The sequence below is a fragment of the Narcine bancroftii genome, chromosome 1 (assembly GCF_036971445.1).
Source record: "Narcine bancroftii isolate sNarBan1 chromosome 1, sNarBan1.hap1, whole genome shotgun sequence".
NCBI classification, from domain to species: domain Eukaryota; kingdom Metazoa; phylum Chordata; class Chondrichthyes; order Torpediniformes; family Narcinidae; genus Narcine; species Narcine bancroftii.
In genome coordinates, this window is record NC_091469.1 from 218,084,085 (window position 1) to 218,097,533 (window position 13,449).

General features: G+C 40.9%; 1 protein-coding gene across 1 annotated transcript in view; it reads left to right on the top strand.

Annotated features, from left to right (window-relative positions):
* Positions 1–13,449, top strand: part of LOC138739196 (DNA-directed RNA polymerase III subunit RPC7-like) — a 36,193-nt gene that overhangs the window by 19,628 nt on the left and 3,116 nt on the right. Inside the window, exons 4-6 of the mRNA XM_069890764.1 lie at positions 1,835–1,897; positions 5,068–5,141; positions 13,204–13,314. Of these exons, the coding sequence (XP_069746865.1) occupies positions 1,835–1,897; positions 5,068–5,141; positions 13,204–13,314 (248 nt within the window). The remainder of the gene's footprint in view (positions 1–1,834; positions 1,898–5,067; positions 5,142–13,203; positions 13,315–13,449) is intronic.

Sequence of the window (13,449 nt, forward strand, 5' to 3'; positions counted from 1 at the left end):
GAAAGTGATTAAAAATACCCAAGTAATCATCTGTCGTACACTATTAAAAATATCTAATTATCCAGAGTAAGTTTATTTTTTTACTATAGTTTTGTGCTTTGAACATATCCATTAATGGTTCTATTGAAACAACGTCGAGAGCAATGAGGGAAAGAAGCTTGGTAAGGTTTGAGTAATCAAAATTAATCAAGAACATGTTCATGGTGGGGGGAGGGAAGATGGTCAGTATTGAGGTGAGGGGTGAAACTGGGGCCTTTAGGTAGTTGGAGCAAGGAGGTGTGATGGAACCAGCTTGGGGTGGGGGGGTGGGTGGGATGAAATGGGGAGACAGAGGCAGGCATGTGATAGGTGGAAGCAGATGAGGAAATAAATGGACATTTGCAACTGGGGAGGGAAAGGTAAAGGTGGAGGCAGCTGCTGGTTGTGCGCACGGATTACAAGTTCTGGAACGTGAAAGGTAAAGAAAGTAATAATGGGAAAATAACAGGGAGAGATGATGGGCAAATGGAATCATATGGAGAAGGGGACCCCATGGGTTAAATGTGTGGATAGTAGGTGGATGGATATAGGAGGGGGCATGGGACAAAAATGGGTGATGGCATCTAGAAGTGGGGTGGGGAGTTCATTGGGATGGGAGGACTGTGGATGGAATGCTAAACGAGAGAGAGAGAGTGGAACTCTCGCCTGGCTCCTGTCTCATCCTTCCCCCTCTCTTTATTGTCAGAGTACATACATGACATCGCATACAACCCTGCGATTCTTTTTTTTTCGGCTGGTAAGGCAGAATTACCACTTACTGGTAGTGGCAATTTTTTTCCTACTCCATTGGCAATCTTTTTCTCCACACGCAGTCCTGATGCAGAAGTTCAAACTGAGGCACCAAATAATGCCTTTCCTTCCATAGACGCTGCTTGATCTGGTAACTTCCTCCCTTGTTTTTGATTTAGATTCTGATAGCTGCAGTCTCTTGTATGCCCACTAAACACCAAATTTTATGTCTTGTTCAGGACAATAAATTGTGATTATGCTGGAAAACTAGCTCTTTGACAAGATTTTCAACCATTCAGAGGTAACCTGTTCCTACAGGAAAATACCTGTTTTATCATCATTAAATATCTTACCGTGGCAGTAATTTGGTGGATGAATATTGTCTATTTTTTTCTGCATAAGGAATGAGTAAAGAAAAGTAGCAGGGAAAAGATGGGAGGGAACACTCAGTAGTCAGCTCATCTTATGAAAGAGTTCATCTACATGGGCAAGTAGGTAGCCTAAACTAGTCAATACTATCTTCAATAGTATTGTTGGAGTTGTAGTAACATCAGATATAAAATAAGGGATAAAAATCTAATTTCTTGAAGATTTGAGCTGATGAATTTAAAAAAAGGTGAAGTCTGAATCATTGTGTATTTAGTATTCACCATACTCAAGATGAACCAGCTTGCTCAAAATTATTTCCTGGCCAACACTAACTGTTATTAGCCTCAACACCTTTCTGTGGCTTACTTGCTTATAAAATTGTCTGTTTCCATCCCTATCTTGCCTCCTCTGGTCAAAACTCTGTATGTAATTTTTCCTTTACGTCCAGAAAAGACGTTCCATCCTCTCACGCAAAGAAGAATTAATTTCTCTTAGCACAGATTCAGACAGACATTTTCATCGCTTCAGAAACCAGTCCATGGCATTGTTTTATTTAAGAGAACGTTATGTAAATTTCCTACTCTATATTGAGGAATGTGTGGTCGTTCCTGCAGTCCACTTATTCTTTGTCAAGTTTGGTGAGAGACTGAAAACTGGTTGCTTCTCATCTGCACATTAATCTTTTGTAAATATGTAGACTGGAGAAGACTTCCAAGGGAGCTGAAGCCAAGAAAGAAATTTTTAAAAAAAACAAGTAAGCGTGATTTAGAATCTTACATTTGGAGAATAAATGTTATAAATTTTTGTATGTTTAGCTAAACCTCCATAGGCTTTCTGTGTGGTTTAAAGGTCCTGCTCTTAATCTACAAGCATTCAAATTCTCCAGAAAGCTCAAATGGAAAACACCCTTCAAGGAATTTTGGTATCTGCTTTGTGGCACACTTTTCAAAAGCAATACAGCTAATTTGAGTTGGGGGATTTTGCACATCTGTTGACAAATGTTGACATCCTGACTGACAGAGACACTATCTGACATGTCACTGCAATGTTGGATTCCACGTGGAGCTTGTTCTTCCTCAGAGTGCCTATTTACATTGACAAAATAATTAAGCAAAAACTTTGGGGTTTAGATCTGGTGCAGGTACTTTCAATTTGGAATTCTGATCTGTTCCCACGCTTGTTATATGCAGTTCGCTACTCTCTTCTGATGCTGGGCGATGGCAGCATCGTGCAAGTGTATCATACAGTCTACTTTCTCATGTTGCTGACTCAACCATGCTTGCAGTCTCTGTAGCGATTACACGAACAACCCATCATGTCTAGTAAATGCCCATGCGTGTGTCTCCTGCTTCTGATGAGAAGAAAAAGAGGAAATCAATCACTCTGGAGACAAAACTCGAGATACTTGCTCAGTATGAAGGGGGCAAGCCGGTAATGGTCGATGCCCCAGTGCGTTCAAGTATTGATGGTGCAGTGCGTTCTACGAGCTGTTCTCGAGCATCATCAGAAGGGAGTGAAATTGATAACCCTGTCACTTTAGCATCCACACCATCCAGCAATTAATTTTAGTTCAATACTTTAAACATTCTTCATGCCCAGTGTGCTTTCAGCTGTGTACATTAACATTTTTTTTTTCAGTGTGGAATAAAAGTATTCAAATTTAATTATAAAAAAATAGTAGGTGCAATATTCTTTTTAGACTTCTGATGGGCTTGACGGAACATAAACCTCGTCATAAGTTGAGGAGCACCTGTATAGGAAATGTTACTAAGGGGATTGTCAACTGGGAGGAAAGATAATTTTTTTTAAATGTTTTAATTATTAGCTTGTAAATTGTTTTATTTTAACAAATTCTTGAAGTTCAGAGGCATTCCAAAATATATATTGCCTTTTTTCACAGACAATAAATCTGATGCAAATTTGCTATTTCCTCAGTTCATCTGTTCGATTCATGTTTGGACCAAGGCTGTGATGGAGCTACTGCTCCTAGTGAAACTAAACTGGGCATAAATGAGTAAATTACACAATAGCTGTTGATAATAACTTCAGTCACCTTTGATTGAGAGTAAGCTGTCTGAATTTGTTCTGCTTTTGGTGAAAAGAATATCTGGGTAATTTTCTGCACTGTTGGGTAGTCTGAACCCAGTTCATTAGAAATGTGACCATTTCTGTCACTAACTAATCCCAGCTAAAGATAGCAAAACTGCAGCACTTTAATTTGATTTGTTGGTTGTAGGATTATTTAACTCTCAGCTTGTTTTGCAGCTTCACTGTATTATTACATTTTATGACATGGTTGATGCGGTTCCTCATCACACCAGGTTGATTTCTCCCATCTTTATTGTAGTGATGAGATGTACTGAGCAATAAGATTAGACTCTAATGGTGGGATTTCATTCCCACAAGCACTGTGTGGTACTCCCTTCTCTCCAGATTGGTGTGGACAGATGCATATGCCATTGGTAGATTGGTGAGGAAGAGTTTTAATTAGAGATAGAGCACAGTGACCAACCCTTTAGGCCGACAAGCCGAATTACACCCAGTTGACCTACAACCCCCGGTACATTTTGAAGGGTGGGAGGAATCTGAAGCCCCTGGAGGAAACTCCTGCAGACACCAAGAGAATGTACAAACTCCTTACAGACAGCGCAGGATTCAAACAACCCCTATCGCTGGTGCTGTAACAGCATTGTGCTGACCATCAAATAGATTAAACCCAGGAGATGGACTGTGACGAGGACCTGGTTTGGCAGTATTGTCTTTTGAGACTTGGTCAGCTCAGTCAGTGACGGTGTAACCAAATCCCTCTTGGTGGTGAACATTTACACCTCCATTCAGACTAACGCTGTCTTTTGTTCAGTGCTGTTTCCAAAGTTGTTCAATATGTGGAGCACTGAATTCATTAGCTGAAGGAGTGCTAGATGTTTCCTTTCCCATGCAGAATTTAAGGCAAAGTTTTTTAAATGGTAAAAAAGCAAATTTACTGATGAACCATGTTGGGTTTCATTGAAACATCGGCAGGTATTGGCCATTTTCAGAAAAGATGGCTTCTTTAGGTGATACACACAAAATACCAAATTGCCATTAACAAATACCTGGTGGAATTAAAGGCTGCCGATGTTGATGTCATTTTGAATGTTTGCTATTTCCTGGTAAGATCAAACATGAGGGATTAAAATCATTTGCTGATGATTTGCATATGAGAGAGCAACTTTAGTTGGTAGATTTTAGCCTTCCTTCTTCTTTGGCTCGGCTTCGCGGACGAAGATTAATGGAGGGGTAATGGCCACGTCTGCTGCAGGCTTGTTTGTGGCTGACAAGGATGCAGTGGTTGCAAGGGAAAATTGGTGGGTTGGGGTTGGGTGTTGGGATTTTCCTCCTTTGTCTTTTGTCAGCGAGGTGGGCTCTGCGGTCTTCTTCAAAGGAGGTTGCTGCCCGCCGAACTGTGAGGCGCCAAGATGCACGGTTTGAGGCGATATCAGCTCACTGGCGGGGGTCAATGTGGCAGGCACCAAGAGATTTAGCCTTCCACCTATTGATAAATACTACATAAATTGAATAAAAGAGTAGACACCTTTTCAATATCATAATTTATTTAACTCTTCCCACGAGTCTCTATTTTAAATGCATTAGTTTCATAAGAAACCTTTAGGCCAAAACAATCTCACTTGTTGTAGCTGGTTATCATTGAAAGGGACTTCTCAGTTGCCGAGGAAACGTTAATAGCTATCGTAGTAATGAAGAAGTGAATATCACGAAAATGCACTATTTAGACCAAAGGGAACAATAAGATTAACCACTTACAATAACATTAAAATATGTTATGTCAAATGGAAATGCAACATGAATTCTTGCTGTAGATTTAGCTTTGACTGATTTTTGAATCCGAGTGGAACAGACTGCAAAGTGTTGCTTTCTTGATTTTTGCAGAATCTAATGCAGGTGAATCCTCGAATCCTAAAGTTGTGAAAAGGTCTAATGAGGACATAATCCAGAAACTTGAGGTGGGTAATGCTTGTGATTAATAATCTTTACATTTTGTGGCATGATCTTCAGTAATTAAATTAAAAGGGATTTATGGAAAACCATTTGATCTAGGAAGCTGCCTACAAAATGAAAGTTCATTTAAAAATCAGTAGATTGCCACCAGAACCTGTACAGGAGTTTGATAATATGTGGTTATGTTGTTCTTAGGCAGTTCCATGGGATTAAAAATGACTTGGATCAAATGTTACTTAACTAGTAATCCAGAAACTGTGATAATAATCCACCGAATAAGAAGTTAAATCCTATTTGGGGATTTTGTGAACGTACATAACTTTTAAGAATATCTGGAAATGAACAAATGCATTAGTAATCTATAGCCAACTAATCTAAAAATAACCCAATTATTCCACCAATTGACGTGTCTTGATTTTGCATAACAGTATTTTGAGTAGTATCTGTTTGATAGCAATATGAATTCTTATATTTTAAATTTAAATTTTTAACTTTGACATACAGCATGGTAACAGGCCATTTTGGCACACGGGTCCATCCCACCCAATTTATACCTAATTAACCTACACCCCTAGTACATTTCAAATGGTGGGAGGGAACCAGAGCCCACAGGGAAAAAAAAACCCACACAGACACAGGGAGAATGTAAAAAACTCCTTACAGCGCAGGATTTGAACCCCCGGTCCCGATAGCTGGCGCAGTAATAGCATTGCGCTAACCGCTACGTCAGCCCGTGCCATCCATATTGGAATATAAAATAGGACACAATCACTGAGTATGGAATTACAATGATCAACTGGTACCATGCATCAATCATGTGAGGGCTTTGTTATGAGATTCATTCCAGATAGCTGCAGGGAAGCCTGTTGGAGCATGCTTTCAAATTCTTAAAGCTTCTTCCTGATGGGAGGAGGGGGAGGAGAGTGTGTCTGGGCTGCAATGGATCTTTCAGTATGTTGGCTGCCTTTCCTAGGCACCAAGAGATGTAAATGAAGTCCATGGAGGGAGGGAAGTTTGTGTTGTGTTCTGATCAGCATTCATTACCTTCTGCAGCTTCTTCCGAAGTTGAGCAGATCCCATACCACGTTGTGATATATATGCTGAACTTCCTTCATCTTCCAAGATAGTAGAGGCATTTGGTTTGCTTTCTTCACTGTTGTATCAACGTGGCTGGTGTAGGTCAGGTCATTGGAAATAATTACTCTCAAGAACTTGAAGTTATCTACGGTCTCCACTTCACGGTGTTACAAACCCAAAGGACCCCAAAACCCAGCAGCAATAGACAATCATCAAGACGTGGCTTTCAAAACAAAAGTTATTTTTAATCAACTTCAAACATGAAAATAGAATCAAACAAGAACTTAACTCAATAATTAACTAACCCAAATTAACCCCCTACTAATTTTAAGCGCATGTGTATGCAATGTGTGTGTAAATTCAAGAAAAGTTCTTGGTGGTTCACAGTTCAATCTCACTTCTTCTTCCAAGTTCTCTGGTTGCAGGTAATCGCCATATTGTGCACAGAATTTAACATGTATAAAGTTCACCAGGCTTGGTGCTTGAAAGATAAATGTTTACTGCTCAGGAAGGTTCTTGTAGGGTTTGCAGAGAGAGATACTTGTTGCTCCAGGATTTCCACAAGTGAGGTACCACCACTAGTCATCTCAAGGTCTCGCTGATGAAACTTGCCCCATCAGGGTCTTCCAGATCTTCAAGGGTCCTCTAGATGGTAACATCTTTCTTCAAGCTACCACAGAGTTCCATTCCTTCCTCTATTTCAAGAGAAACATCAGACAGATAGCACTTCTAGCCATCTAATGCTCTGGAACTTGCTTTCATCAATTTCAAACAGTTTTCCCTGGATTGCACTTTTCAGTTACTTGTCAGTGACCCACACACTGACTGGCTTGACTGAGCTGTTAACTCAACTCTCTCTCTTTTCCAATTCCAATTCCAAAGAAAGTATGTGACTCATGTCTTGCAAAACTCCCACCTTGTCCAGCAAAACAACAGGAGTTCTTTCTTCTTCTCAAGTTGTTATCTTTGGTAAACAATCCAGAATTGACCTGACTGTGAGCATGACTCCAGCAAGACAATTGTCAAGCATTTTATGACATCAGTTCAATTAACACCTACTTGTGAAAGGTGCTTACATTCTCCAGAGATCTTCAGTATTTTTTCAGTCTTTCAAATAATATCTGTTTTAAAATGTGACCTACTCTAAATCTTATAAATTCTCCCCAAATATTAATATTGTTACAACTGCCATAATTAATGTGGACAGGGATGTGGTCTATACCCCATTCCCTGAGATCAATGATCAACATCTTTATCTTATTGACATTGAGTAGGGGGTTGTTATTCTTGGTATCATGCCACTTGACTTCAATCTCCTTTCTGTAATCTGTCTTGCCAGTTTTTAAAAAAAATCTATGATTGCGGTGTCATCCGCAAATTTCAAAATGAGATTGGACCAATATTTGGCTGTGCAGTTGTGGGTGTAAGGTGAATATAGTAGAAAACCTAGTATTGCATCCTGCAGAGTTCTGGTGTTGAAAGTGGTCCTGGAGGCAAGGTTGATCTACATCTTGACTGATTGCCATCTGTCTGATATGAAGGGATTTCCCCTCGCCTATCCTCTAAATTGCTCAGTGCAGCAACAGGTTCATGATGGATGCTACACAAAAGCCTGGAACACCTGGACACCTAGGATATAGTTCACCATTCAACACCATTAACCCCTTAAAACTGATCAGCAAACTCCAAGACCTGGGACTCAACACCCCACTGTGTAATTGGATCCTGGATTTTCTCACCCCCACACCACTATCTGAGGATCGGCAAGAACTTGATCACTGGAGAACCACAAGGCTCCTGTTCTGCTTACATCTATGACTGTGGCTCGGTGAAACGATACTACCATCTACAAATTTGCCGACAATACTATGGTAGGGAGTTGTATAAAAAGGGACAATGAGTTGGAATACAGGAGGGAGATTGAAAACGTGGCTAAATGACACACCAGCAGCAACGTCGCACTCAACATCTCTAAAACCAAGAACCTCATTGTGGACTTTAGGAGGGGAAAGTCAGAGATGTACAATCTAGGATCAGAGGGGGAGCAAATTTAAATTCCTGGGAGTCACTATCTTGGAGGACAATTCTTGAACCGAATGTACTAATGTCATGATGAAGAAAGCACGTCAGCGCCTCTACTTCCTCAGGAGTTTGTGGAGGTTTGGTATGACACCAGAAACCCTGGAAAACTTCTACAGATGTGTGGTGGAAAGTGTGCTGACTGGCTGCATCGCAGCCTGGTATGGGGGCATCAATATCCATGAGCATAAAGCCCTGCAAAAGGTAGTGGACACAGCCCAGGATATCACAGGCAAAACTTTCCCCACCATCGAGAATATCTACAGGGAAATGTTGGAGAGCAACAGCCATCATCAGTATTGCACAGTCAGTTGTGTACATTTTTGCACTCCAACATGTGGGTATTTCTTCAGTCTTTCAATCTCAGGGTTGAATGTGATGTCATGTATGTACACTGACAATAAATCTGAAATATGATTACAAATTTAAAACTGTGGAGCAAGAGGGAGAAAAAGTGTCTTTGTCCCTGTTACGAGCCCAAAGGACCCCAAAACCCAGCAGCAATAGACATATACCAAGACAAGTGGTTTTTAAAACAAAAGTTATTTTTAATCAACTAACCCAAATAAACCCCCTTCTAATTCTAAGTCTATGTGTATGTAATGTGTGTGTAAATTTAAGAAAAGTTATTTGGTTCACAATTCAATCTCACTTTTCCTTCTTCCAAGTTCTCTGGATGTAGGCAATTCTTATACTGTGCACAGAATTTAACATGTATAAAGTTCACCAGGCGTTGGTGCTCGTAAGGTAAATGTTTGCCGCTCAGGAAGGTTCTTGTAGGGTTTGCAGAGAGAGATTTGTTTATACAGGATTTTCACAACTGAGGTACCACCACTTATCACCTCAGTGAGTCGCTGATGAAACATCAGACAGATAGCACTTCCAGCCATCCACTGCTTTTGAAACTTTTCATCAGTTTCAACCAGCTCTTCCTGGCCTGCACTGTTCAACTGCTTTTCAGTGTCTCACACACACATAAGCTGAGAGGCCTTCTCTTCTCCCTCCCTCTCTCTCCGACTGGCTTCCAGAAAGCCCCATGTGACTCATGTGACTTCCAAAACCCCCACCTTCTTCAGCAAACAACAGGAGTTCTTTCTTCTGCTCCCATCTGTTGTTTTTAGATAAACAAAACCCAGAGTGAGCTTTCTATGAGCATTTTGCAGAAGGATACTTATCGTCATCCTGGTTCCAGTTCCTAACATTTTATGATGTCAGTTCAATTAACACCTACTTGTGAAAGGTGCTTACATTCTCCAGAGATCTTCAGTATTTCTTCAGTCTTTCACAAAAGATCTGTTTTAAAATGTGTGCATGTATGTAACCTACTCTAAATCTTATAAATTCTCCCCAAATATTACCAAATTCTCCCAAAATATTATAATCATTACAGTCCCAAACATTATGGAGAACACTGCCTTGTACTCTAAAAGTAATTCAGAACTTTGATCTATTTTTAGATTTGTCAAACATTTTCCACTTTCTATAAAGTGATATTGACTTTACCCAATCAGAACATCATTTTCCAAGAGCCCTGCTATTCCATTTAGAATAGTGAGTTCCAACATTTTGCAGATAATAGATGTCAAGCTATTCTCACTGATGGTCTTGTATATACATAAACATGCATAATCCATTTCAAATTGCAGAGTTCACTCCAGAATCTATGGACTTGAAAAATCATCACTAATGCATACACAAAGTCTACATTCACCTCTTTTAGAACCTTACATTGCAGGCTGTCAGAAACCTGGAAGAGGAGGTGGAGGGTTTGTGACCTATGCAATGTTTTTCAGAGAAGAAAACCTACCATCTATGCTCATTCTGGTCTCTGGGACTCCATCCACACCAATGTTACATTTCTTGACATCTCTGGCTCAGAGTACAAGTCCTCCCTGACATACCATGGTAATTGAGACTGAAGGATCAGGCATATCTCAAAATGGACGCGAGTTTGAATGTTGCCTGCCCATGTGGAGTACAGAAGTCTTAAAGCAAACTTGTGAATCAAATGTTGTATTTGACAAATTATAACGGGGATACAGGAGATGTAAGAGCCAAAATGTGCATACCGACTTTGTTAGTCAGGGTCCATAGGCTGGGCGAAGCCATCTTGATTCCTGGATTGGTGCAGTGGTTTTGCATATTGGAGTTTGGTTGGCGCATGAGCGAGTTAAGGGTGTGAATTCAATATTGTCAGGGTTCTTAACTCTTGAGCATGCAAACCCACTGTGCATGTCCCAACTGAAGACTCGCGCAGGGATCCAGGAATCGAGATGGCTGCACCTAGCCTATGGACCCCTGGATGCTGACTAACAAGGTAAGTATGCAGATTTTGGGTCTTACATGCCCTGTATCCCTGTTATAATTTGTCAAATACAACATAAACCGTGTAAATTTTATATTTTTTCTTACATTTTTTTTTAAATGTGGTCATGTGTGCAGATGGACATTGGTTGCAAGTCAGGAAGTACCCATACCATATTGATCTGAATCCCTTTCAAATTCAAATCTATTATAGGGGTAAAACATAAAAGTCTGCAAACACTGTGATTGAAGTAAAAACACAATGCTAAAGAAACTCAGCAGGTCAGGCACTGTTACTTTAGATAGCAAATATAAAGATACATAACGAATGTTTCAGGCTTGAGCTCTTCATCAAGGTATGAGCAAAAAGCAGCCAGGTGTCTGAACAAAATTGTAGGGGGAAGGTTAGTGGGAGAAGCGCAGTCCAAAAGGCAGGAGGTGGATTAGGGAGGGCACAACAGCAAGTAGGGGATGGAGGGAGTAGGGGTACAGTGGTTCTACTCCAGGACCCACTCAGTGCCCCCCACACCCCTCCCCCTCCCCTTGCTGAGGACTATTCTCTATTCTGGACATGCCTGTTTCTTCTATGACCAGTAATCCTACTTTGTAGTCCTATAGTTCACTGTTAATTAGACAGTGACAAATACAAAAAAAGCAAAATGGCGGCCACCAAGGCCAGACCATCTCATTGCCATTTTGGTGAACTCTGGCACCAAAAAGAATTAGCACTGCACCCTTGGGAAGGATGGCTCTGTGAATAGAGAAGAGAGGGGGAGAAGAGCTAAGGGAAAGAAGATGGAAGGCAAAAGAGAAAGGAGGGAGAATGGAGAGTAAGTTAGTAGAAACCAGAGAATTCGATCTTAATGTCATTCAGTTTGAAGTGCCCAGACAGAAAATTAAGTGTTGTCCCTTCAATTTATGGGTGGTCTTGGTGGGATACTACATGAGGCCATGGACAGACATGTGAGGACTTGAAGTGGTTGGCCACTGGGAGGCCCCTGTCACTAATGTGGACAGAGCAAAGAGATCTCCCAGTCTGGGTCCAGTATCTCTGATGTAGAGAAGGCCACAAACGGAACACCAAATGCAGTAGATTCCACAGGTACACAAGTGAAGTGTTGTCTCACTTGAAAGCACTGTTTGGGACCTCGAATTGTGGTGAGAGCAGAAGAATGGGCACAAGGATGGTACTTCCTGCAGCCACTGGGGAAGGAATGAGTGCATGAGGGAGTTACAGAGCAAGCAGTCCCTACAAAAGGCAGAGAAGGGAGGAGAGGGGAACTTGTGTCCAGTGGTGGGATCACGTTGAAGGCAGCTGAAACGAAGGCTAATATGTTAGATGCGGTGGTAGGGGAGGACAAAGGGAATCCTGTGTTTATTGCGACTGTGGGCAGAGGGGGGCCAGGGCAGATGAGGAGGAAATGGAGGAGAGGTGGGTGAGGGCTGAGTTGATGGTGGTGGACAGGAAGCCACGTTTTGGATGATCTGGACAAATGTATTATAATTCAAAATTGAACAATTTGGTTAATCTCAATTTAATAATTTTAAGAAGAAATCTATTTGGTGCATCTGGAAGTGTTATTCCATGCTGAAAGCATGGATTATTAAAACTGCTTCATCTATAAACTTATTCATTCCTATTGCAATTTATTATCAACCTCATGCAGTGGCACTGGAAATAATCTAAAAGTTATTTATTATTATTTAAGTAACTCATTTTAACTGTGGGTTGAACTTTCCCAGAATCTATTCCAGGCACTTTCTTTTTATCTGCAAATTACTCCTTGTTATGGCTGCAGAAAAGGCTCCACATTGCTTTCATAATTTGTTCCCACATTCCCTGTCTCCACCAAGCTCTTGTTTACCAAACCTTCTTTGTCGTCGTCTCTTTACCATGAATGATCTGTTGTATTCATTGAAAAAACTTCAGCACTAGATTATGTTCAGTAGTCAGACCATTTTGTATTGATCAATAGTCTGAGTGAATCAGTGACTGTTTGACCCTTGGGATAATTCCTTGTGAAGTGTGTAATTTTAGCATTGGAGTCTCATGAAACCTAGGCCTGTTAAGACCATTTAAATGAATTACCTTTGTTCTCTGTTGTCTGTACTCCACAATGGGCATGTCTAGATAAAGAGCTCAGTTGTAGAGTTTCTTATATCCTATCAGTGTTACTTTGGCTTAGGACATTTCTAGCCATTTTGAACTTTAAGGAAGTAAATTATTCCTAATGTGGATTCAATGTAATAGCGAGCGTGTAGTCGTGCACTACCAAAAAAAGGCACACTAATGTAGTCGGGTATAGCTCTGCTTTATTGGGGGCTCAAGCCCGATTTTGATACGGTTCACATTCCTGCCGTTTCGCCCCTTTACTGACGCAACGGCCCACATAACAAAAGCATGTAACAATCCCTTCTTCCCCGTGCACTGTTCCCTGATGCTGCCCTAGCCGTTTGCCTGACGGTTCGCTTGCTGGAGCCAGTGACGTTGCGCAGTCCGCTGGCTTTCGGTTGCGCTCGTCGCCCGGAGTGCTGGCCCGATTGCCGCTGCGGCGGGCTACAAGGGTTCTTTTTTTTTAAATTCAGTTTGTAAATGTGTTCTTATAGGATCTAGAGAAGAAAGATACAGAAAATAAATCTGATGAAGAAACAGAGGAGAAGGAAAAAGATGATGAGAATGCTGGGGATGAAGAGGACAACGAAGAGGAGTTTGAAGAGGTATTAATATTTCCAATATTCGGGTAAATGGATTGCTTGCTTATAATTTGTTAACTTTACATTTATAGGCAATTTATACCCCTAATTGGCAGATAGTGCATTTCCTGCTTGTGTTTACTGCATGCAGTAAATGTT